The 27,242-nt window shown below is 47.0% G+C and overlaps 1 protein-coding gene across 2 annotated transcripts in view; it reads left to right on the forward strand.

Moving 5' to 3' along the window:
* The window catches only part of SUGCT (succinyl-CoA:glutarate-CoA transferase), a 2,876,649-nt gene that overhangs the window by 246,035 nt on the left and 2,603,372 nt on the right, over positions 1-27,242 (forward strand). For both annotated transcript variants that reach the window (XM_069215909.1, XM_069215917.1), the window contains exon 6: positions 23,654-23,774. In XM_069215909.1, coding sequence (XP_069072010.1) covers positions 23,654-23,774 — 121 coding nt within the window. The remainder of the gene's footprint in view (positions 1-23,653; positions 23,775-27,242) is intronic.

Consider the following 27,242-nt stretch of genomic DNA (forward strand, 5'->3'; position numbering starts at 1 on the left):
TGAGCACCAATGGGACAGCAACAGGTGATGCTTCCTCAACAGGTCACAGGTCAAGGAATGAGTCAAAATAACACAGTACAACAGTTCCCTTTGCGTGGTGAGAATGGAACAAACGATGAATGGTCGGATGACAGTTCAGATAGTGAGGAGTGTAGACTTGCAGCGTCCCTAGAAGTAGATCAGAGAGGGCCTTATGTACAAGGGAAAGTGATGGTTCACAAGGTTTCATTCTTGGTTGACACAGGAGTTACGCGCTCTACAGTCAGAAGTGCAGAGGTTCTGAAATTGCCCCTTTCGGGACGTACAATAAAGGTAGTAGGAGTGGCAAACCAGCTCCTGACTAACCCAATTACAAATCAGGTTCAGGTCGAAATTGGTACCTTCCAGGGATTGCACAGATTTGTGGTTTGCGACTCAAGTCCGGTCTCCCTACTGGGAAGAGACTTAGGGCCTCATTCCAACCCTGGTGGTCATAGACCGCCAGGGTGGCTGTCCACGGAAGCACCGCCAACAGGCTGGCGGTGCTTCATGTGGAATTCCGACCGCCGCTGTAAAGCCGCGGTCGCCCAGCCGGGTCTGGCGGTTTCCCGGGGGATTAGCCCCGGCTGGGAGAATCCTCCATGGGGATTCCGACCCCCTTCCCGCCAGCCTGTTTCTGGCGGTTTTCACCGCCAGAAACAGGATGGCGGGAACGGGTGTCGTGGGGCCCCCTAACAGGGCCCCAGCATGATTTTCACTGTCTGCATAGCAGACTGAAAATCGCGACGGGTGCAACTGCACCTGTCGCACCCCTGCAACATTCGGAGCCGGCTTCTGTGTTGCAGGGCCTTTCCCGCTGGGCTGGCGGGCGCTCCCTTGGCGGGCGCCCGCCGGCCCAGCGGGAAAGTCTGAATGGCCTCCGCGTCCACCGCCCGCCAATATTGTAATGACCCCCTTACTGTGTAAGACGAGGTGTTCTATCACCTGTTCCAATGAAGGGATAGAGGCACAGACAAACAGTGACGATGAAGGGGATGATGGTCAGATCTTAGAGCCTGAGACGGAGACAACAGATGAGGAATACCCCTTGATAAACTTCTTCCCGATGTTCACAGTGACTGATTTGCCCACAGACCTGCAGGGGACAGTCACAGAGAAAGTGTGGGACTTGACAGGAAAGGAGATGGGACTGATAAAAGGAGTAGAACCAGTCAAAGTCGATGTGAAGCCAAATACTGTGTTACCCCAGGTAACGCAGTACCACATGGCGCAGGATGTCCTCATACAAGCAACACAGATAATTGCCGACTTTGTGAAGCAAGGGGTCAATCAATCAATCAATCAATCAAGAAATTTCTATAGCGCGCTACTCACCCGGAGGGTCTCAAGGCGCTGAGGGAGGGGGGACCGCTACTGCTCGAACAGCCAGGTCTTGAGTTGCTTCCTGAAGGAGAGGTGGTCTTGGGTCAGGCGGAGGTGGATGGGGAGGGAGTTCCAAGTCTTGGCTGCCAGGTACGAAAAGGAGCTTCCTCCCATGGTGGCTTTTCTAATGCGTGGCACGGCGGCGAGGGCGTGGCTGGTCGATCGTAGCTGGCGGGTGGGAGTGTAGAAGGTCAGGCGGTTGTTGAGTTACCTGGGGCCCAGGTTGTGGAGGGCCTTGTGTGCGTGGGTGAGGAGACGGAACGTGATTCTCTTGCTGACGGGGAGCCAGTGCAAGTCTCTCAGGTGTCCGGAGATGTGGCTGTGACGGGGGATGTCAAGGATGAGGCGTGCGGAGGCGTTCTGGATGCGTTGGAGTCTTTTCTGTAGTTTGGCCGTAGTTCCGGTGTAGAGGGTGTTACCGTAGTCCAGTCGGCTGGTGACGAGTGCCTGGGTGACCGTCTTCCTGGTTTCGGTGGGGATCCATCGGAAGATCTTTCGGAGCATGCGTAAGATGTTGAAGCATGATGATGAGACGGCGTTGACTTGTCTGGTCATCGAGAGGGAGGAGTCCAGGATGAAGCCCAGGTTGCGTGCGTGGTCCGTTGGTTTGGGTGCACTGCCCAGGGCAGGGGGCCACCAGGAGTCGTCCCAGGCAGAGGGTGATGATCCAAGGATGAGGACTTCCATCTTGTCTGAGTTCAGTTTCAGGCTGCTGTTCATCATCCACTCGGCTACGTCTTTCATCCCTTCGTGCACGTTGGTTCTGGCGGTGGCTGGGTCGTTGGTGAGGGAGAGGATCAGCTGGGTGTCGTCGGCGTAGGAGATGATGTTGAGGTTGTGTTGGCGTGCGATGGCTGCGAGGGGGCTCATGTAGACGTTGAAGAGGGTGGGGCTGAGTGATGATCCTTGTGGTACACCGCAGCTGACTTCGGTGGCCTCGGATCTGAACGGGGGGAGGCGGACTCTCTGGGTTCTTCCGGCGAGGAACGAGATGATCCACTCTAGTGCCTTCTCTTGGATTCCGATGTTGCTGAGGCGCTGCACTAGGGTGCGGTGGCAGACAGTGTTGAACGCTGCGGAGAGGTCCAGGAGGATGAGGGCCGCTGTCTCCCCGTTGTCGAGCAGGGCTCGGATGTCGTCGGTGGCTGCGATGAGGGCGGTCTTGGTGCTGTGGTTGGCTCGGAAGCCGGACTGCGAGTGGTCGAGGGATCCATTAGTCTCGAGGAAGGCGGCTAGCTGTCTGTTGACGGTCTTCTCAATGACTTTGGCAGGAAACGGGAGGAGCGAGATGGGGCGGTAGTTCTTGAGGTCGGTGGGGTCTGCTGATGGTTTCTTCAGGAGGGTGCTGAGTTCGGCATGTTTCCAGCTCTCCGGGAAGGTGGCGGTGTTGAAGGAGCAGTTGATGATGTCCCGGAGATGGGGTGCGATGACTGAGTCGGCTTTGTTGAAGACGTGGTGGGGGCATGGGTCGGTTGGAGAACCGGATTGGATGGTGTTCATCATCTGGATGGTGTCTTCGGTGCTGACCGGGGTCCAGGCGCGGAGGGTGGTGTTGGGGGGCGTCGGTTTGGTGGTTGGGTGCGTGGTCTGTGCGCCGAAGCTGTTGTGTATGTTGGCGATCTTGGGGTGAAAGAACGAGGCAAGTGAGTCGCAGAGGTCTTGTGAGGGAGTGATGTCGTTGTTTCCGGCGCTGGGGTTGGAGAGCTCTTTGACGATGCTGAAGAGTTCCTTGCTGTTGTGTGCGTTGTTGTCTAGTCGTTCTTTGAATGCTGTCTTCTTGGTGGTGTGGATCAGCTGGTGGTGTTTGCGGGAGGCGTGCTTGAGGGCGGTCATGTTGTCTGTGGTCGGGTTTTTTCGCCAGGCTTTCTCGAGGGTGCGGCAGTTCTTCTTGGAGTTCTTGAGGTCGTTGTTGAACCAGGAGGCTTTCTTGCTGTTGGGCCTGGTGGGATGGGTTTTCAGAGGTGCGAGGTTGTCAGCGCAGTTGGTGATCCACTGTGTGAGGTTGTTGGCTGCTTGGTTGGGGTCCGCTGAGCTGGCGGGAGGGTTCTGGCTCAGTGATGTGGAGAGCTGGTCGGTGGTGATCTTGTTCCAGCTCCTGCGGGGAGCCTGTTGTGGGTGGTGGTGAGTCGTGGTTCTTCTGAAGCTGAAGTGGACGCAACTGTGGTCTGTCCAGTGGAGTCCGGTGGAGTGGCTGAAGGAGATGTACTTGCTGGAGGAGAAGACTGGGTCAAGCGTGTGTCCGGCGTAGTGGGTGGGGGTGTTCACCAGTTGCTTGAGTCCGAGGTTGGCGAGGTTGTCCAGCAGGGTGGTGGTGTTGTTGTCGTTGTTGTTCTCCAGGTGGAAGTTGAGGTCCCCTAGGAGGATGTAGTCAGCGGAGGGGAGGGCGTGTGGGCTGATGAAGTCTGCAATGTCTTCGCTGAATTGTGTGCGGGGTCCTGGGGGTCTGTAGATGAGGGTGCCTCTGAGTGTGGTCTTGGGGTCAGTGTGTATCTGGAAGTGGAGATGTTCGGCGGCTGTGAGGGTGTCGTCGGAGTTGGTCGTGATGCGGATGGTGTTCTTGTGGACGATGGCGATGCCTCCTCCTGTCTGGTTGATGCGGTCCCTCTGGGTGATCTTGTATCCGTCCGGGATGGCGATGGCGATGTCGGGCGCTGAGGAGGCGTTCATCCAGGTTTCTGTGAGGAAGGCGACGTCTGGAGATGTGGTGTTGAGCAGGTTCCAGAGTTCCACGGCGTGTCTGTGGATAGAGCGGGTGTTGAGCAGGATGCACTTCAGGTGGTTGCTGCTGGTGCTTGGCTTGGCGGGTGCGGTCCGTGTCTGAATGCAGGAGAACTTGCAGGATTGGCAGGTGAAGGGCCCGTGGGTGCGTCTAGGGGTGGCTCTGCAGCAGCCGGGGACCGGCCGGTGTTGATTGCGATGAGAGTGGCAGCGTTGTAGGTCTTGCGGGTGGGCTGGCCTCTGCGGGGGCCAGGGGGTCTGGCGCTGGGCGCGGGCCAGGCGTGGACGGGCGTAGACGGGCTTGCCTTAGGCGTGCCTTCGGCGCGCCAGCGGCGCGCCCGCTGCGTGCCCGCTGCCCGGCCTCCATATGAGTGGGAGAGGGAGGGAGGAGCAGCTGGGAGGTGGGAGCGGGGCGGCCAATGGGGTGCGAGGGGGCCGAGCTACGGGACGCGGCGGCGGGAAACGGGCGGCGAGGGGGAGACGCGGTGCGCAGGGAAACAGAGATTTAGGACCACAAACTGGGCAGAAAAAGGTGAGGGGAGCAGTACAAGGCAGCAAAAGGACACAGGAATAAAGCAGCGGTCAGCGGTCTCACAGGGGCTGCGTGGCAGTGAGGGGAGCGACCTGCCTGGTAAACAGGGTCAGAGGTCGCTCTCTCTACCGCTGCGCGGCCTCCATATGAGTGGGAGAGGGAGGGAGGAGCAGCTGGGAGCTGGGAGGTGGGAGCGGGGCGGCCAATGGGGTGTGAGGGGGCGGAGCTACGGGACGCGGTGGCGGGAAACGGGCAGCGAGGGGGAGACGCAGTGCGCAGGGAAACAGAGATTTAGGACCACAAACTGGGCAGAAAAAGGTGAGGGGAGCAGTACAAGGCAGCAAAAGGACACAGGAATAAAGCAGCGGTCAGCGGTCTCACAGGGGCTGCGTGGCGGTGAGGGGAGCGACCTGCCTGGTAAACAGGGTCAGAGGTCCTGAAGGAAGTGATCAGCAGCCCATGTAATTCACCTATAATGGGACTGAGGAAGCCTTGTGGGAAAGTTCGAATTGTTTAAGACCTGAGAAAGATAAATGACATAGTGGTGAAGGGTTGCCCAGTGGTGCCAAATCCAGCTGTGATTATGTTTCAGGTCCCATGTGATGCAGAGTATTTTACGGTAGTTGATTTGTCCCAAGCATTCTTTTCTGTGTCTCTTCACGAGGACAGACAATTTCTCTTTAGTTTTTAATTCTTGGACAAGGTTTGCAGTTGGTGTCGAATCTCTCAAGGGTTTTCGGAGTCACCTTCCATCTTCAATCAAATCCTGAAGAAAGACTTGGAGTCACTGGAATTGCCTTTCCAATCAACACTAGTGAAGTACATTGATGACTTGTTGATTGCATCCAAAACCAGAGATGATACCATTGCAGAGATGCAAGTATGATACCATTGCCTTACTAAACCACTTGGGAAAGAATGGGCATAAGATGTCCCCAAAGAAGCTGCAATATTGTCAGAAAGAGGTGAAATACTTAGGTCATCTAATTGAGAAAGGATTGAGGAAAATATCCAAGGAAAGAGTGACTGCCGAGAGACGTTAGGATGTTTTTGGGAGTGGTGGGCTACTGTCGTCAGTGGATCCCTAATTTCTCAATCATCTCCAAGCTGCTGGTGAGACTTACAGTTAAGGAAGTTAAGGATGGCCATCTGCTATAACTATGTCTGAGAAAGAGATGAAGGTGTTCATTGAGTTGAGGGAGCGTATGTGCAGGCTCCAGCTTTAGGTATGCCTGATTACACGAAGCCTTTTGTCCTGTTTTGTCATGAACGTGATGCTTGTTCCTTGTCTGTCCTGACACAGGTCCATGGAGGTGCAAACTGACCAGTAGCATATTTTTCAGCTACTTGGGACCCAGTCGCAGCAGCCTTACTGGGTTGTCTGTGTGCAGTAGCAGCAGTTGGTTAAAGCCTCACACAGTGTGAAGGCATAGTGATGGGACACTCTTTAACAGTTATGGTCCCACATTCAGTTGAGATTTTACTGACCCAGACCAAAACTCAGCACATGAGAAATGCCAAATTGATGAAATAGGAAACGATTATATTGGGGTCACCAAATGTGTCACTGAAAAGATGTACTGTGTTGAACCTGCCAACTTTGCTTCCAAATGAAAATACAGAAGTTGAGGATGCCGATGAGGTAGTACATGATTGTCTTGAACTGTGCACCAAACCGAGACCTGACATACGAGAGACCCAATTGGAAGAAAATGATTCCATCATTTTTGTTGATGGTTCATGTTTAAGAGACTCAGTAGGAGTATTGAGAGCCGGATACGCTGTGTGTACAATCACTGGTATCCAAGAAGCATCTTGGCTTGAAAGGGTATATTCTGCTCAAGTGGCTGAATTGGTTGCTCTTACTAGGGCATGCCATGCCGCTGACAAAATGAAGGTAACTATCTACACTGACAGCAGATACGGATTTGGTATTGTCCATGATTTTGGCCAATTATGCTTACAGAGGAGTTTCCTGACCTCCTCTGGTTCTCCAGTGAAAAAACGGTGAGAGAATTAAGGGGTTGTTGCAGGCGATTCAGTTGCCTCTTGAAATTGCCGTGGTGAAATGCAGCGCTCATGTGAAATCACAAGACTTTGTGTCAATGGGAAATGGATATGCGGATCAAGACGCAAGGTTTTGCGCATTGAACTGTATATCGTTCAAGGATCAGTGGGAATTGTTACCTGAAACAGAAAATGAGACATGCACAGGTTACGCATTAAGAATGGTTGACACGTTAGAGGAATTAAAATTGTTGCAGGGTCGTGCTAGCAGAGAGGAGAAACGCTCTTGGCTTAAGATGCAATGTGTACAAAGACCAGATGATTTGTGGGTTTCAGATGAGGGGAAAGTGGTTTTGCCGAACAGTCTTCTGTCACAGTTTGCAAGGTTTTACCATGGACAGGCACATATTGGGAGAGATGCCATGATCAGGTTGTTCAAAATCGATTGGTTCAACCCGAAGTTCAGACAAGCCGCAGAAGTGATTTGTCACAGGTGCATCATCTGTCAGCAGATGAATGCGGGGAAGGGACAGTGGTGAATTTGAGCCACATTGGGAGAGCAGGAGGTCCATTTAGCAGAATGCAATTGGATTTTATTGAGATGCCTGTGTGTGGAGGTCTGAGATACGTGTTGGTGATTGTGTGCATCTTCAGTCACTGGATCGAGGCTTACCCTACACGCAGAAATGACAGTCTCACAGTAGCAAAGCTGCTGCTTTGGGAATTGATTCTGCGTTTTGGGTTTCTGATCTCTTTAGAATCAGATAGGGGAAGTCACTTCAACAATGAGGTGGATAAGCTCTTGTGTGCAGCATTGAACATTGAACAGCAGTTGTATTGTAGTTACCGCCCTGAAGCATCAGGATTAATGGAGCAGATGAATGGTACCCTGAAGTTGAGAATGGCAAAAATGTGCGCACCTACAAATTTGAAATGGCATGATGCGTTGCCCTTAGTGCTAATGTCAATGAGAAACACACCCAACAAGAAAACAGGACTGTCTCCTCATTAAATTCTCATGGGCCGAGCTATGAGACTGCCTGCGGTGCCTGCAAATGCTCTTGTGAATATCACGGATGATATGGTGTTGGACTACTGCAAGGGTGTGGCTGATGTGGTCCGCTCTTTCTCTCACCAGGTGGCAGCCACCACATTGCCACCGATAAGTGATCCAGGTCACAACCTGAAAGCTGGTGACTGGGTTGTCATCAAGAAACACGTGAGGAAGTCATGTTTGGAGCCACGTTGGAAGGGGCCATATCAAGTAATACTGACGACTACTACTGCTGTGAAGTGTGCGGGAATCACAAACTGGATCCATGCCAGTCACACAAAGAAGGTGACGTGTCCAACTGATGAGGAACTTGAATTGTCGAAAGTAACAACAGCAGAAAAGGAAGTCTCAGGGCTGGAGAGTAATCAAAGGGGAACTGAGACAGAAGGAGAGCCCGTTGAGGATGGCTTGGTCACTCAAACAGTAAACGAGACCCAGAGGAGTGACGGTGAGCCTATCTCAACTGAGGCGCCATGAGGACCGACCCAAAGAGAGGGCCTCCCAGAATCAGACAGATATGGGTTTGAAGTAGAGCCCCTGACAGACCCAGAAGGCGAAGGAGATGAGGCAGAAGAAAGTCAGAGTGTCCGGACTCCTCCTGAGCCAATTGCAGGTCCAGCAAGAGAAAACACCATAGAACAAGAGGAGGGCACTGAGCTACAACTCGGAAAGTTAGACAACAGAGGGACTTTAAAGGGAGATAAGTGGCCCGAATCACAAGTGACAAAAGGAAAGGTGGCCGTTGATGAGTCAATTGAAGAAGAGGTCGAAACAACAAGGAAGGAAGACTTGAGGGAAGGAGAGTTGCAAGGTGACCACAAGTTGAAAAGAAAGAGAGTAGCAAATAGAAGGTACGCAGGTCCTGAATGGGCTTACGTAACATCGGCTGAGTGACAACAAGAATTCTTGGCAATCTGTTTTGATCGAGAAGTCCCAGGTCAATATTATGGTACCTGAGTTTGGCTACAAAGAACGGAGATTGTGTTAGGTGAAATTGAGCTAAAAGAATCTGAGAAAAGAGACTGATAAGTTACCGGATGTGACACTGTTAACCTGAATTGACCTTTTGAAAACTGATTGTGACAAGCTGCTAACCGAATTGACAAGGATCCTGGGGGTGAATGAAAATCTGTAAATATTTGCCAAAATTTCTTTTTTGTTTTGCAAAGACAAACTTGATCTGGGAGTTTGCATCCATAAAACAAAAAAACGTTACAGTGCAGGCACATTGAACATGATGCCTTGTAGGTTAGTGTCAAATACTACTGCAATATATATCTTGAGTCAGATGTATTAGTGTATAACTAATCTAATGCAGTACAATTTCTGTTATAACGTTCATTTTCACACAGTCTTAGGAAAAAGTTCCCCTTAACAGTAATTTCCTTTTATTTTTAATAGGCCAACACCTTTTCCCAGTGAGTCACCATCTTGCAGACAACACATGTCAGGGCCTCCTGTTCCTCCTAAGTGACGGTTCTGCATAATCCTTATGGTATTAGGTCTCTTTTAACTGTTTACCTCACAGAGTTTAACAAAAAAACTTTTTTTGTTCTCTCTGGTTTTATTTTGCTTCTAAAATATGCCATCATTTGCTTCCCTCTGTGAAAAGGCCTCTTTTTGACATGGTTATCCACTACTTTCTGCTGGTATGTGATGTATCCTAGAAGTTTTTAGCGCCCAGGGCCCCCGCTAACAAGGTTCCCTGGGTCAGAGCTCTTTCCCTAAACTGTTGTGATGCATCGGCACAATTGGAGACACCTTTGGCTGCCCCCATAAGTCTTTAGTAAATGGTACTTAGGTGCCCAGGGCAGGAGGTACTAAGGGTAGGCCCCTGACGGCAGGAGCACTGATTGTGCCACCCTCCAGGGCCATGCATTCACGTGCACCCAGCACTGCCATTGCAGGCTGAGTGCCCTGATGCAAACCTAAAATGCAAAATTTACATGACACACTGCTTGTGTGCCCTGTCCACTATTCACTGCATGTACTATGGGTAAAACACCCCTCTGGCAGGCCTATTAGCCCTAAGGCAGGGTGCACTAAACTGCATGTGGGTGCATAGCTTCATGAGCAATATGCCCCCACTGTGTCCTTGCCAAACCTGGGAGATGGTGAGTGAACAGAGCAGCCATTTTAAAACAGGTGCTGGGCACTGGTCAATACGAGTTTCACTGCTACATGATGGCCACTCTGAACCCTGGGTTGTTTGGTATCAAACAACTCAGAATGATAAATCCAAACTGGTACCAGTATTAGATTTATTACTAAATGTACTCAGGGGTCACCTTTGAGGTTCCACCTGCAAATGTTAACTACCCTGGCATGGTTGGTGGCTGGTCACATCCAGCCTGCCACCTTTAGATGCAAATCTGCACCCCTGGGGTGAGGGCCTCTGCCCTCTGGGATGTAGAACAAGGCCCTTCCTGGGTGGAGGTGCTAACACTCCCTCCCTCAGGAATGTGCACTGCACTGCCCTTTTGGCGAGCTTCAAAGGGCCTACCGCCTTTCAAACTCGACCTCCAGGCTTGCTGCTAGCAGCAGATGGCCACCTCCATTGCAAACGCCCACTTTTGGCAGGAGCAATGGTGGGAAACTCAAGCAAAGTACAGGAGGAGTGGCCCTACCTAGAATGCGCCACCCCTTAAGTGTTGCATGCCAGGTGGACTCTCCATTTCATTTTCCTCCATCTTGGATGGAAGGAAAATAGCCAATCAGATGCAGGGAAGTGACCTCTGCCCACTGGATGTGGCTGCTTAGTGGGTGTAGCCACCCTAAGGTAGATGACCCATTGGTCACTACCAGGTTCCCCCTAAAGCCCCCACTAAATACAGTATTTGGTGAGCATCCCTAAACCAGAAAATCAGATTTGATGGAGAGAAGAAGACCAGCCCAAAGGCGCGAGAACTGTGGACTGTGGAGCTGTTGCACCAAAGAAAAGACGCCAAACCCTGCCTGCTGCACCCAGGACCTGACAATCGAAGTTGAGGAGCTGCTGGACATCTGGAAAAACTGTAAAGAACCCCAGAGGACAACTAGGCTTTGAACATTGCCAGGTAACTCCCTCAAGAGTGGAGGTACCACTCTAAATCCACAAGGAACCAACAAGCCAGTGAGGTCCACTTCACTGACCGGATGTTAACTCTTGAACCGGACTCCGCAGCCAGAGAAAACTTCACACCAAAGACTGTGAGGATTAACCCTGCTAGTGTGCCAAGTTTGGTGGTACTGCACCCTCTAGAGGCTGATTCGTGCGAATACCCTGAGTATTGGTCACCTGACTTTAGACACCAAGAAAAACAGTCCACCCGGACTGAAAAAGGATCAACCTGGACCTCCCGCCAGAGTGCCCCCGTAGTCCTGTAAATGACCCTTGAACTGGCCTACCTCCTGCTTCTAAGGGCATCCTTGCGTACATCTCCTGGCTCACCGATTTGCTCTGCACCCGGCCTCCCTGTGCCCTGCACCGAAGAACCAGCTGTGCCGTAAGGGTCCCCCACCCCTTGCGACCTTGACACTCCAAGGGCACCCCCAGGATTCACCTTTAAACTTACCTGTGCAGTACTTTTCAAAGTGGTCCTTAGCAGTGGCCCTGCACCAGCTCCATAGAGATTTTCCCGGTACTCCTGCCGGAACCGGGAGCGACCCAAACTTCTCCAGCTGGCACAGTGCGCCCAACGCCGACCTTGACCAGCCTGCAAAAGAAGAATTCGGTAAACCTACTGTGTGATTTTATATGTATTATTAAAAGTTATCTTCCATTGATCCCTATGGTGCTTACTTATGCACAAAAAGACTATTTTGATTAAAATTTACAAATTCATATCTCAAAAAATCAGAAGTATTTTTACAAATTGGTCTCAAGTTATTCCTTTGAGTGTGTGAGTTGCAAGATTGATGCTGTGAATACAACAAATGCTTTGAGCTTCTCCAAGATTGGTCTAAATGCTCGACCAAGCTCCCTTAAAAATTAGAGCATTAGTTGATCTCGTTTTTACCCCTGTAAACTAACATGTGGGTCCTTGGACCCCCTGCACAGTATGCCTAGCTTTGCACACTACGTAGAGGGCCAGCCTCCTACATTCCCTCTAAGGGGTCTGTTTGGGGCTGTCTGCAACTTCCTCTTGTTCCCAGTCCTGAGAGAAAGAGCAGCCCTCAACCCAGCAAGAGTCATCACAGTTCCTCATCCCTTCCTCTAACTTTCCCATCTTTCTACTCTATCCTTTCTTAAAAGAGAAGCAATGGTCTGTTTTCTTCCATGCACTCTGGGTTCTACCATTTACTTCTTCTCCCCACTTGCCAAAAAGAAGATGCAACAGTCTGTCCAATATAGGTGCTTGGATATCCCCTTTTCACTTTGGAATTTATATTAGGTAGTCTGGGAAACTGGTTCATTTGATTGTTTTCCACTCTTACCAGATTGGAGATAATTGGAAAAAAACATCTGTCGGAAAGCTTTTGCTATTGCCTATTGGTCGTAAATGTTTGCTATGTTTAGCATGTTAGCAGCACTAGGATTGCTCGTGAGCCTGTGCTGGTGTCCCAGCTAATGCTGGGACACCACAAGAGCAGCAAGGCGGCTGGAGGCGGCGGGAGACGGCGGCACAAGGGAAACAGTAAGTGTTTTCTTTTTTTTTTAAATAATGATGTTTCCTCTGTCGTCCCCCGTCGTTGTCCCCGCCCACCCTTGACATATGCTGCGGCCGCCGCTGGAAGTAAATATGATCAAACTACGGTAAAGAACATTGTCAGCATCGAACATGCAACATCACATTGCTGATCACCATTTAACAAAGATTATCATATTCCAATTGTCAGTAAGGGCCATATGTACGAACACATTTTCCCATAGACACAGAATGGGCAAAACTGCTTGCTACATCCGGCCCTAAGTACCTAAGTTTAGAGATAACAATTGTGGGGACATGAGAGAGATGTAGCACCCTTTGATAAATACGAAAATAACAAGCCCCGTATTACTTCAAAGTATTTTTAATCAGAAAGGGTTCTTAAAGAACCTTCCATCGCTGTTACATTTTAGAGGCTCCGATGCCAGAATGAGATGGGCAGAAGGACTTTTTTTATTTTTCAGATATGCTGTTAAAGTAATTGTTGCTGCCACCAAACGGAATCGTTTTCATAGCAGCCAGGATCTCTGGCCAAAATAGTTTGTTATGGGAATAATCTTGCCATCTGTGTTAAAAATTTCTAGTATGCCCCAGCCTCTCCAGCATGGAGAGATTGTGTGGAAAAACACTCTGCGGGACCCACTAGGATCCCTACAGTGACCTCAAATTTCCAATTTTCATATGTAAGGGTTAGTCAGGATTCTATATCTGTGGTCACATTTATGAAATCTCATCATTTAATCCTGTTTTATGAGTTGGCAGATGGTAATCTGGATTTGTATTTTCTTATAAAGTGCTTTTCCTGGGTTCTTAAGATTCTCTTCGCGTCATTGTTCTATTACTACCCATCTCAGATCCTCAACTGTATGTCTTACTGTCACAAAGTATTGTCACATTTTTGTTGTAGTTGGGCCACACCTCACATTGCTCTGGTGTTCGCAAACCATGCTGACCCAGGTAAACAAAGGATATCAATTTCCTTAGTGTATCCCCACCTGTTTTTAACTCTGTAGTGGTGCCCTTTGAAAATAAAATTAACCCTCAGGATACCCTAGACTATTTTAAATCTAGGATCACATCTAAAAACTAAAGAGCTCCCTTGGTTACCAAAGTTGAGCCTGCCTAGGTACACTAGGTATCTGAACAAGAACTCTATGATGAAGCATGCCACTGGGAACTGCAGTGGATGAGAGTCTTTTTAACACCATACGGTGATCACCTTGGGTGGGTACAGAGAGATAGGCCAAACACACTAGGGGTTCTCTCCTGATGTTTTTGAATGGTTAGATGTTTGGGAAGGTGAGTGTTTCCCAAATCACTTCTCACTCCCTCCTTCTTGGAATATAGTGCAGCAGGGGCAACGTCAATGTTAGCCATTTATACAGAGTGGAGACTATTCCCTTTGAGCCACAAGCTGAGTTTACAAACTTTGCAATTGGCTTTAGGTCTTAGTGTTAACTTCCCTAACAGTAGGGTTCATTACTATTAGTCGTAATTATGTGCATTGGTATTGTTCCAATTTGTACATTTGAAAGATTTGCTTCCAAGTCTCAAAAGATAAAATCTTGCTTCCCTGAAACTTATTTGAAATAGTGAAGCAATCTCCCTGTCTTCATCTGTCAGAGGGGCCAGCTTCCAGTGCTGGGATGAAGCTTGGATTATAATGTATACAGGTGTGGCGAGGGGAGTATAGTTATATTGAGGCACTTTGTGAGGGTTTCTTAGATTGACAAAGTAGTATTGAAGGGGAACTGATATAAACACCCATGGGTATATCTTGCTTTGGTTTCCATACTAGATTCCAAAATGATCTTCCCACCATGGCCAAGTCCATATATTGCTATAGTTTATCAGTCTCCTCAAGAGACGAGCCTGAGAAGACTTGCAGCTGTGCTGCTCTGTAGTAGGTCAGAAAGCGTCAGTCCCCCAGCGCGTATAGGTTTGCACAAAACTCCATATTCCATTTAATGTTTAACCTTCCCTGAAAACGTGTTATGAACCAGGAAGGGGAGGTCATGGAAAAGATGCAACACTCTAAATAGCATGTTAATTTTAACAATATTTACTCTGCCCAACCATGAAAGAAAAAAGATCATCATTGCAGATTGCTACACAGGAACGATAAAACATGTAGGCAGTTGCCCTTGTAAAGGTCTGATGGTTTTCAAATTATATAAACTCATGGGTACTTGATAGAAGTGGCTGCCCAGCCGAAGGGCGATTGGGATTTAAATGCTTGTACAACTTTGTGGGTTAAGGTGAGGTTTAGTATTTTTGATTTTGATAAGTTGATCTTAAAGCCGGCACCTCCAAAAGTTGGGAAATTTTCTGCTCAACATGCCACCTTAGGCAGGAACCAACCAACCACATGAAAATCAGTTTTGTTTCTATTTTATTTGGAACTGACAAGCCAGGTCGTCTCTGGACAGGAACACAAGCTATCCCAGATTGATTTCAGCTTATTGGGGCACTGTCACTTTGGTGCAGCTGTTGTCCTGTGGCACAGTGATCAAGGCACCCATGTGTGGGCACACCAGCCGCACTTAGGGTGTCACAAAAAATAAAAAGTGATAGGTGGTGTGCTGGAAATAATCTTAGTCATTGGTGATTACTGCTGATTTTACTTTACCTCCATGCCACTGAAATAGGAACCAGACATACGGAAATTAGCTTTGGCCCTGCTTCAATGGGAACAATCTAGCCCAAACTGCCAGGCTAGGTCCCCGTTGATCAGGATCTCAAGCGGCCCTGGGCCGGTTTCCGCCTATTTAGGTCTCATCAGTAGATTGCAGCTTGAGGGTTGTAGAGACCAATGGGACTATATGAGGCACAAAGCTTGAGGTTTTTACCAGGCTTTCGGAGACATTGGCCTAACCCACTGTACGGGTTACCCTCTCTTCCTCTGTCAACATATTAAAGAGATCAGTCTGGGTTTTACCAAATGTCTTGACAGTATATCCATCTGGGTCAGCCGGTGGATGTTTTTCGATAGCTTCTAACATTTCGGATAGTGTGATGGTAGTCTCTGGGGCATCTCTAGGTTAGCGTGAAGAGATCTAGAAGACAATTAGCTGGATTGTTCATTATAATAGAGGAGGTCCAGAGAGTAAAGAGCAGAGTAGAAGTCTCACAAAGATTGTATTGGATCCTCCTCCTAGGTAAGTTGTACATCACCTTTCTAACCTCTTTCTTATTTCTGCCTCAATTGTCTTGTAAGCTGTGTCCCCACTTTATTGCCCTGATTATGAGGTTTTGTTTTTGAGGCGGAGAAGAGTTAATTCTGCCTTGTTGGTGGCAATGGCATTGAGCTTGACACTTAGAGACATGACTGTATGAAGATTTGTCTACTGGGATCTGCTGTGTACTCTTACTTGGCTTTTAGTTGTTCTCAAAGGTCCTTTTTTGTACGTTTTAATTTCTCAAATTGATCATTGCACCAATGCATATGCCCCCCAAAATAACATTGAAGGTGTTACAGCTAGAAGCATGGTCTACCTCATCAGGAGTATTATTCTGGAAGTACTTTTCAATGTGGGATTGATGTTGCTTGTTTACATGGATCTCTAAATAATGCAGGGATATTTTAGTTGGGCATGATTTGAAAATAGTTTCAGTGGTGTTTTGAAGTCATGCACCAAGGACACTAGGGCACTGCTTACAGCACATAATTGGTTCTTGAATTAGTCCTTAGGATATGAGAAAAGAATATTAAGTTGCCCGCTCTGCGTGATACTCTTTTCGGGGAATTTACAGAAGACCAGAGTGTGTTGTTGAGGGTCTCAGAAAAGCCTCCCATAGTGCGTCCTATGGGCACTCAATCTGTTGCTTACTATATCCCGAACTAGGTTAAAATCTCCTGTTATGATTGTGCCACCCACTGACAAACCAGCCAGCATCTTAAAGAAGGGAACTAGGAAGTTGTCCTGGCATACACAGTGGTTCTATTTCATCTGCCCTATATCTGTTCGGAAATTATTCTATACGTCGCCTTCTTGTCTTTTTTACTCGTCACAGGGGTGAAACCCATAAATGTATGAAAAAGAAGAGAGCTACTCCATTATGTTGTAATCAGACTAAGGATTGCTAAACTATCCAGAATTGCTTATGTTCAAGAAAGGGCTCATCTTGTCTCCATCTATTGTTTGTAAAGCTAAAATATCATACCACTCTTCTCAGTGAAAGCATCATATTTTAACTCTCATGTTGGGCGAGTTGACCCTTTTCATGTTCAGTGACAGTACTCTAACCATCATGGGACTCTAGGGTGTTTCAGATCAGCAGCGGTTGAAGTGTGGTCGATGGAGAACCCCAGAATTTGTATCTTCCCCCATGATGTATTCTGGGCTGATAAGGATCTTCTCAGGTTTTATTTTCCTGCCTAGATAGCTGTACAACCAGTGAAAAATTAAGCAAACAATAACAAGAAGCACACAAAATGTGTGTCATTGCACAATGTTCCCACTTCCATGTCCAGAGGAGGGCAACGGTGGACAAGATATGTTTCAACAGTTCTATTGCGCTGGACTTGATGTTTTCATTAGAGACCCCTGGGGCCAATCCCAATTCACAGTGTAGTATATGTAGCTAAACATAAGAAGAGAAAGGGACATGGGGACATTAGGTAGGAGAGATGCAGAAAAGAGGAAGAAAGAGAGACAGCCATCCCATGTTGCTGCTGTACGAGGAAATTATATAAGAATTATTAAGTTTAGCATGAAATGAAAGTGGCCATTCCCCCAGAGGTACGCCCCCTGTATTCCATCCCAGGCCCCCATCCCCGTAAGTTTAGTCAGGAGGGGTAATTTGTGCTTGCTCTATAGAGAGATACTTCAGTTTGTGTTTCCAATGCTTTTAGCTGCTGTCTTGGCCTGACATTGTGCAATGTTTCCTTTGTCGGTGCTGATGTGCCCTGGATTTGTTCCGTAAATGGGAGACTACAATTATTTTCCAGTTTCTTCTTCAAGATTGATTCTCAGAAGCCACACTTCTTTATTCCTATCTGTGAAGTGATGCAGTGCATTCTGGAATTAAAAAAGATGCTAAAATGGTTTGTCCATTGATACATGATGTGGTTGTTTTGTAGCTTCTCTGTGGTTGGGTGGATCTGATGGTATCTTAAAAGGGTGGAGGGTCCAATATATTGGTACAATGCACATTCAGAGTTCTGAACGGAGATCAAATATCTTCCTCTCATACTCTGTAGTACTTGGTCTTTCTCTTTGAAGCTGTCAAATTTGATTAAAATGTCTCTATCACAGGTATGTTGATAGTCGGCTCCAAAAAATTTAGAGAATAGACCTACAAGAGTGCTTCCTTGTTCCATCACCTAACATGAACGTTATACCACCTTAGTCAATTTTCAAAGTCTTTGCAGCAGAGAGACAGGAGTTGGATATTTTATTTGTGATTGCAGGTTGGCAAGAGTTGCCTTCACAGAGGTCTCGAATTGCAACAGCTCGATCTTCATGTCCATGTCTAGCATCCTTGTACCCTCAGAGTCAATATCAACAGGAAGGTTTGCTATTTTGGAGTCAAGGTCAGCACTCAAGTCTGAGAGACCTTTGGGAAGTCAGCTTTAATTTCTTCTCTCTGTTCATTCTTGAAAATTTGGTAACTGTTTAGGAGTTCATCTGTAGTCAGCCCCATGACCCCTACCATTGCAGTTTGTGATGCTTCATGGGCATTTGTTGCCGAGGTTGTGAGTTCCCCAGGATGATGGCTGGATGTGGTGTAAAGCTGATGACTGTCTTCTGGGTGTGCTTTTACCGTGGCATGCATCTTAAGCTGTTCAATGTGTGAAAGTGGCCAGGATCCGAGCCAACATTACTCTAAACTGTGTGCTCATAGGCATTGTAAATTGTGTAGAGGCAGTGATGCTATCTAATTGTCCCTCTCTTGAGGACTAAAGAGCTATCCATCCAGGCTTCACAGTGGCTCGCCGCCTGCATGTGGCTGTCAGTGAGTGAGTAGAATTCAAGATGGAGTCAAGGCCCAGGTGCTTTTGTGAGTTGTTCAAGATTCACCCTGCACCATTCTGGATGAAAAGTTGTTACAAATGGCTGAGGCTTTCAGGATTTTCTGTGTCCCACAAGCTGGGGCATCCACTAGGTGGTCTCTGTGCATTGCTGACTAGTACTAGACTGCTATTCAATAGGCTGAGCATGAATTAAAATATATCTGCAGTTGAAAGGTGCTTGTGAAGTTGCTTTACACCCAGAAATCCCATGATTTCGGTTTTCCACACAGGCAGGACCAGGTTTGGGGCTCATTAAGTTTGGTGGGACTATACAATTATTAATCCCCACAGTCCCTCTTTAGTACTGCATTAGGCCAATGAGACGAGAGCATAGTGCCACCTTGCCACTGGCATAGTGTGCATTCCAGATCACCAGGATCCAACAGGAGTCAAATAAAGACCACCCCTACCACCTCACATCAAATCCATTACTCAGCTGCCTCCCGAAGCATAAGTCTTCACCCTCATAGTTGTACCTGATAATCAGGATGGCGTCTCTGCTTCTTGCCAGGCTCCGGTGTACCAGAGCAGGCCTCTGGGTGATGAGTCACTTTTCAGAGTGCAGTGTATATCAGCACCCCTGCTCCCATCTCCACCATAATCATTGTTTCAGCAACACTGGATGGCTTTAAGTTCACGTGGACATGGATTGGCCACACTGAAATCCCAGGGCAGATCATCCATCAAGGTTAGAGTCATGCCCATGCCTTGGGTTTTTTAACCAGAATTGTTTTAGTACTAACCAGAGGTGAACGGAACTTCTGCGGAGTTACTAAAAAAAACTCGGCGGGATTCCACGGAATTCTGCCAACCAGGGGTAAAAATATGCAGCTCTTCCTGCAATTTTGCAGCGGAGCGTGAGCAGTGCTGAAAATCAGCACAAACAGCACCATGCTTTGTGCAAGAGTGCACGCCCATTCAAGTTGATTTTGCTCCTGCTCGAATAGAAAATCTACTCGGGCAGCAGCAAATATACTCGAATGGCATCCCTCTCTGACTGTGACCTCTTACATCCGTCGGTGTAATAAGATGGTGCCGGAAGGCTCCGTGGCGACCGATAATCACACCAGGGGCTGGCAAATCTCGCTCAAGTTTACAAGTGTGGATTGTGGAGCCTGGTGTTGTTCATGTGAGGTGCGAACGGAATAATAATTCCACCACACGCCTACAGGTGAAATTTGGCAGAAACTCCGCACCACAGCGTAATGTGGAGTTATCCAAATTCCACCATTTGCGCAAGCGGAATTATAAACCTTATCGGATTTTGTGCTAACAATGGTGAGCATGTGACTTTAACATCAGGAGAGAGAGGCAAGAAGAGTGTAAATCACTCCATACGTGGTGTTGAGCTTCAGATTCTAAGTATGAGTTTGGGGGTTTCAGTTGAATCCTTGAATCTCCAATTAATGGGGCGATCTTTTAAAACATGATTGTTTATAACCGCCATCCTCGCTATGGGTAACTAGGAATCCACCAATATCATAGTCTTTCACACTGGAAGTTGGAATGCGTCAACAAGGATTTATTACCCATCGATGTTTGGGCCCATATAGGGGCCAGATCTTTATAACCATTTACATGATCGTGAACAAGTGAATTGGTTGTCTTGAAGGCCTGAACATCTGGGCACGACCCTGGGCCTACCATGTGAGATAACTTATGCCGATAAAATAGGATAGAGAATGTTTGTGTGTTTAGTCTATGAGGTGTGCCTCTTGTTAGCCAGAAAAAAAGGAGAAACTGAAATGGTGACCACCGCTTCTAGGAGTCCTGCCATCTAGCATCTCAAATGGAAGATGAAGGAAGCAAAATGTCAGTCAAAGGTTGTCAGGTTATCATCATAGGCTTGTATAATTGTTTTGCTGTCTTTATAAACCAAAATGAAAACATCCGCTTTGAAGACGGTGAAAAGCACATAGTTCATTTCCAAAAACAAGGTATTTAAGAGTTGAGAGAAACCACCTGATTGCCGGTGAAAATGTTCTACCAGGGAGGATTTTGATGGAGAAAAAGTCCATGCCCGTTTTCATCGTTATGCAGTAAATGGTTGGTCTAGTATGGTAGTTGGAGGGATTTGTTTACTGTTGTGTTTGTGAATATTCCAGCTGCAGACTTCGAAAAGCCAGAGAGGGATATAATGATAAGGAGTGGGGCCTGCTGTAGCCAGGAGCAAGGCATGTATGTTTAGAAGTAGGATGTATTAGGCAGGTGGTATTATGACAGGACAGAATTGAACCTGGGTAAACTAATTTGGGAGAAAGTGGAGCGTGAGAAAACGTGCGTGTATAATCTTGTTTTTTTCTAACGTTGTTAGCCAAGATCCATCCTAGTCATTGGTTAATCGTAGGTAGAGATGCTAGCCAGCTGTTATCCCATCTATATCCGATATAGGTGGTTGGAGCACTAATCTAAATGTGTACACACAGGAATGTATCTGTACGTTTGATACAGGAATACTGAGCATTTGATTAGCTGGACAGAGGCTGAAATGCAGTGAGTGTTTGCGGACTTCCGTTTTTGACGTAAACGTGTCTCTCTAATTTACAACTGCCTAGAAGAATTGCAAAAAAAACGATCAGCATAAAACCCAAATCTGCAGCAATAACATCAGCCTCGCTGACTGACTTGGCCAGATTTGCTAGGCGGAAAAACTGAAACGACCACACCCAAAAAGTGTTCTTTGATCTATACTGATTTAGTGGTAGCTACCATATTACAATGTTCACCTCATGCTGACGCCGCCAGTCTAGCAGTAGACTCCGCCAGGCACTGTTCACAGGAAGTAGCCAGTAAATGAAAATACCCCCACTTCAAAACAAGCTGTTATGACACAAAGCAAACGAAGCAAATCATCACGACTCTCCCCAGAGGAGCTCTTCTGACTCTTCCATCCAAGCACCTTTCCATTCATCCTTATATCCTTCTACCCACCTGCCTATATTCACAATTTCACATTTAAATTCTGTAATCTATTCATTCTTCCACATACCATTCAGTCTTCCGCCATGCTACCCATTTGCCCATCCATATCCAAACCTATCCATCCTTTCACTCATCTGTCTCCCCATCCACCCTTTCCCTCGTCCTTCCATGCATCCATCCATCCATCATATCCCCCCATTCACCCTTTCACTCATCCATCCAACCTTTCACTTTATCTATCTATCCTCCCTTTCACTCATCCTTCCTTTTACTCAGCCATTCATCCATCCACTCGTTCTTCCACCCATACATTCATCATCCATTCATTTACCGTTTCACTCATCCATTGTTTTTCATCCATCCTTTCACTCATCCATCCTTTCACTACATTCATTCACCCTTTCACTCTCACTCATCCCACCCATCAAACGATGCACCCTCCCTTTCACTAACCCATCTAGACATTCACTCTTCCTTTCACTTATTCATCCATTATTTCACACATCCATCCTTTCTCTCATCCTACCTTTCTCTCATCCTTCCTTTTACTCGTCCACCCATCCTTTCACTCATCCATCCACCCTTTCACTCTGTCCATCCACCCTTTCCCTCCATCCGTCTGCCTGTACTCTCTCTCACTCATCCCATCCATCAATCCATCCACCCTTCTTTTCACTCAGTCATCAATCCTTTCACTCACTCATCGATCCATTTGTCAGCCTTTTTTCTCATCATCCGTCCTCCTTACCTTTCACTCATCCATCCATCTGTCCTTTCATCATTCATTCAACCTCCTTTTCATTCAACCATTCATCCTCTCATCAACCTGCCACCACTTCACTCAACCATCTTTTCAGCCATCCACTCACCCTCTCTTTCACTTATCCATCCATCCTCCCTTTCACTCATCCATCGATTCATCCACACATTCATCCTTACATCCATCTTTTCACTTATTAATCCATCCAACCTTTCACTCGCCCATCCATCCATCCTTTCACAAACTCATACATCCATCTATCCATCCATCCCTCCACTCACTCACCTTTGTCTGCCCATTTACAGACAGAAGAAGCCCATCAAGAACTCCACTATGCTGTAAAGTTTGGGGTTTACAACGTCTAAGCATCCATCCTTTCGCTCATCCATCCATCCATCCCTTCACTCACTCATCTATCCACACTTTCATTCCGTCCATCTATTCACCCTTTTACTCGACCCATCTACCCTTTGTTGTCATCCATTCACCCTTGCACTAATCCATCAATTCATCTTTTTATCTATCCATCCATCCATTCTCCCTTTCGTTCATCCATCCATTCTTTCACTTATCCATCCATCCTTTCACTCACTCATCCATCTGTTCTTTTTCTCTTCCTCCCTTTCACTCATCCATCCATCCACCCATCCACACTTTCACTAACCAATCCAGCCGTCCACTCACACTAGTCCATCCGTCCGACCTTTCACTCACTCAACCCATCAATCATCTACAGTTTCAAGTTATTATCCCTAATCTGCCGAGCTGCAGACCGAAGAGGCCCATCAAGAACTGCACCCCTGCTGTAGCTGCTAAGGCAGGGAATTAATTATGCCCCTGACTCCCCTGACTGTTATCCTTACGTTGCTCCTTTTAGGGCATTATATTCTGGGATTTACTTAAAGAACACATTACAGTACACCAGTTGCGGCTCGCTGCTCTCAGAAGGGGTGGGGCGGATGCAGAGTGCAAGGGGCATTTAATAAAAAAGAAAGAAAGAAAGAAAATCTTACCTCCTCCGCCGCTCTGCCGCTCCTCCTTCCCTCGTCGCTCCATGCTGCACAGGCTCCCAGCCTGCCCTGCTGCCAATCCTGACGCTGCTCAAAGCAGATTGGGAGCCTGTGCAGGCTCTCTCCAGCCCGGCAACTGTAAGCTGGAGAGAGCCTACTGCACATGTGTGATTGACCTGCCCGAGACGGCCGGCCAAACATACATACACACTGAGGGGAGTGCTGTGCACTCCTCTTAGTGCTCGTCACCCCTGTGGCCCCGCCCCTTTACAAAATAGATAATAAACAGAGTTTATTATCGTTTTTCTTGTAAAGGTAAACAGAAGACAAGCTAAGATGAACATCTCTGGACTGGTATGAAGAGGGAGGGAGATGAACTAGGGGAAGGTGGCGGAGTGCACAGAAGAAGAAAGTGACTTAGTGGTTCAAAGTCACCTGTTTGGTTTATACAAAACAATGTGCAACACTGTTCCTCACTTGTGGTTCCAATGTGCAGACGTCCATCCATCCGTGTGTACACAATTGTGCTTTGTGCTACACAACTGTTGCAAATATTCATGAACATGAAGTTGAGCTAATAAATATCACATTCTTTTGTTTTTCAGCTTGCCGGGGTCTGCGACGTTTTTGTTGAAAACTACATCCCTGGGAAGCTCGCTGAAATGGGCCTTGGATATGAAGATATTAGCAAGATTGCTCCACACATTGTTTACTGTTCGATAACAGGTACCGCGCTGGAATTACCTTTCTGTAACATAGTAGGAGAAATGGGAGGTTTCCCCAAAAATCTATATTGTTTTAGTAGAAGGCTCAGCGTTTGGTATAAAATCAGATAGCCAGCATTTGACAATGACGTTTGATGGCGCTGCAAAACACTTCTAACCATCAGCACCTCCTACAGATTTTGGCACCTTGTTCCCATAGAGACAGAGCTGGACACACCTGAACAAACCTGAGCCAGTAGTGATTTTAAATTTCTAACATGTTACAAAAGAAGTTGTCAAAGTAATCCCAAAGAAAGGGACTCTATCGAAGACAAACACCCCTTTATGGTTATAGTAGCTTTTAGGGCTTGGGGTATTTAGTCTGAATGCACTGTTACATCACAATGTTTGTTTAAAACTTGGATTCTAAGGATAAACTACACATCCCTCGAATCAGGGCCAGCCTTTGCTCAGCCAGCGCCCTGGGCGGAAAGAAATTTGACACCCTCACTGCTGCAGGGAATCCAGGTTTGTTCTTATCTTTGCATTTTGATGCCCTTGGTTCGTTTTTAGGTCGAGCCTAGGCAGCACGCATGTGCTGTCTGGAGGACCTGTTGTATTGCATAACGGACTTTGCTCCCGCCTGGTGCTTACCATTGGTCTAATCCAGTGTCCCTCTTCTGCGCAGCCTCCTAGGTGGTTCAGGCAGCGATACATCACTTCTGTTTTTTGCAGCAGCGCACCGCTCAACTTCAGTTTCCCTGCGCTTCCATTCCTCATCTGGAGTTGGGGGCGACCTTTATTTTTATAATTGTTACAGCGCTTGTTTTTTGTTTTTCAAATTCAGCGCAATCGCGCTGGGTTTCACATAGCGCGATTGCGCTCATTTTTTTTCTTTAAAATTATGTAGCAACAAAAGTCCGGTTAGGAGTTAACAATGCTAATATCTCTAACTCGAGCAAATGCGAGACCTATTGCATTGCAAGTGCTTGTTATGTCTTTAATGTTGGACTAACACAAACGTAAACAAAGATCGGCACTGAACATGGCACTGGCTCCAAATACAGAACAATTTGTCGGTGTCAGTGGTCAGTATCATGTCAGGGTAGGGCAGGCCCCCATTCTAACATGATGGCAGGACCATATTTTTTAAAATGTGCATCAATTTGAGCAGTTTAGGGGCTGTCCCCAAAACAAATCACGTTGTTTACTCCTCTTATCCCCCAAACACATGTAAACATTTTTCTGTGTTGGACTGCTGAGTCTTGAGCAAGGGAGTTGTCTGGCACCCACGGAGGACACACAGTACCATCTTCGCATACTATTGCCAGTCAGTCTAAATAAATATATGCAGGGATACAGTAGTAGACAGTGGTGGCCATTAAAAAAGCTCAACTGATAGATTGCATCTTCAAGGTCAAGAAAAATTACCACAATGGGACTTTTTAATATAAATACTTATATTTTCTATAGGTTTGTTCATCACCCAACTGCGGGAGAAGGCAGCATGTAAATAACATGTCGTTACAGTGTAAAACATAAGTGGATGTGTATTGTTTGGAGTACAATGCCTAATTTAAAGGAAAGTGCTGTGCAGCAAACCATACAGCAGCAAAGGAGGTGTACAAGGAATCTTTTACGGGTAATAAGTTACACAGCACACACCACAAACTGGAAAAGGTGCATACTAGCACATAGTTGCCTCTGGTGAATTTACATTTTGCTGCTATTTTTACCCAACAAAATGTCATGCGTGTTGATCGTAGAATGATAAAGACTGAGTCAGAATTCAGAGGTGATACCTCCACAGTACACTGAGATGTCTGTTGGGGTGTATAAATCCACCATGAGAACTTACTAGACCTTTAATCTATGACATCGAGGTGACACCCAGATCTCAGTAAAGACGTCTAATACACTGAAATATCTCAGTGCTAAATAGATAAATTCTTCTGGCTTGCATGTTATACATGTTTAGCTGCTTATTAAAGGCTGTGACCTTTCATACTGCTTTGCTCCTGTGACCTGCAGTTATAAACATGTATCTGCAACAGACACCTAAATAAAAGTGATGTGATGTGAACTGTCACCTGTAGGTCACAGGCAGAACTCTTCAGTAGAAGCATAAACTCGCTCAATACTAACATTTGAATCAGTGTCCTTCGAACTCACATAATCAACCTACTGGGCTATGTCCGTTCTGATGGAAAATGTGGCCTGCGGAAATCTGGGCCGAAGGCACTGAACCTAATGATATATTTCAAATATGACTCTAACCTGCAGGTCACACAAAGACGTCTGTGCACAGATCAGTTGATTTCTCTTTCAGAGATACAAACTTACAACAAGCTGGTGACACGTTCATTAGAGAAAGCATTCCATCAACAGTATATCTGAGTACTGACCCACTGGTCCTCCTTACTATGATTTGAAACTATTCCCTGCCTATCAAACAGGCTTGTTTAACAGATGCATAGACTATGCTAGACATGCAAATCGAACTTGCAAACTCCTGGGTGCACAGAGACGTGAGGACATGCCAACCTACCCACTAGACTATTTTAGTACTTTTCAAATGTGACCTGCAGTGGAAACACAGATTAATGCAGGAGTCGTTGCAGAACTGACAGAGCTACCTTCCAGTGATGTGAAGCTGTGACCTGTAGATCTCACACAAATGTATTTTACCAGTGCAGAAAAAACAGGAATTAATGTTAACTGCAACTCAAACCTATGACCTTCAGGAGACATAGATTTCAAACTCTCATCATGTTCGCTGCATTTCCTTTGTGCCATTTGAACCCATGGCCTGCCAGCTCCTCGCATACCTCTTTAGTTTGTGCATAATCCCACTGTGCTATTGTGGTGAAATTACAACATGTGGATGTGGCCTTTGGGTCACAAACAGAGCTTGTTAGCTAATGCATAAACCCTGAACCTGTCTCTCTGGGATTTACCACTGTAGCTCACAGGTAATAGGAACTTCCGTGGAGAGGGCTGTCCGCACTTTTCTTTCTCTGGGCTGCACCTACACAAACTCGGCCTGATTTAGAGTTTGGTGGAGCGGTTACTCCATCACAAGGGTGTAGGATATCCTGTCCGCTGAAATATCAAACCCATTATATCCTATGGGATTCATATTGCGGGGCGGGATATCCGTTATTGTTATGAGGAGTAACCCCTCTGCCAAACTCTTAAATCAATCCCTCTGACTAGCGCTCACCAAGAATCGGCCCTTGCTTGGATAGCGCCTACAGCTGGTGAATGACATGAGGCTGCAGGGTGCTCCTTCCACAGGTCAGACCCTGGCACCACCATAAAAGGAGTGACTTGCCTTTAAACAAATCTCTGCACGTTGGTGCCAAGTTGTTTGTTGAGGTGAGTAGGGGCCGTTAGTTTGTGGCAGCAGAAGATGAGAGGGAAAGGAAGACAGCTTGGCAGGGTGTTGGAAACTGCTGCACTGTAAAAAAAAAACTCTCCCCCTCTGAAG

The sequence above is a fragment of the Pleurodeles waltl genome, chromosome 2_1 (genome assembly GCF_031143425.1).
Source record: "Pleurodeles waltl isolate 20211129_DDA chromosome 2_1, aPleWal1.hap1.20221129, whole genome shotgun sequence".
In the NCBI taxonomy this organism is placed as follows: Eukaryota; Metazoa; Chordata; class Amphibia; order Caudata; family Salamandridae; genus Pleurodeles; species Pleurodeles waltl.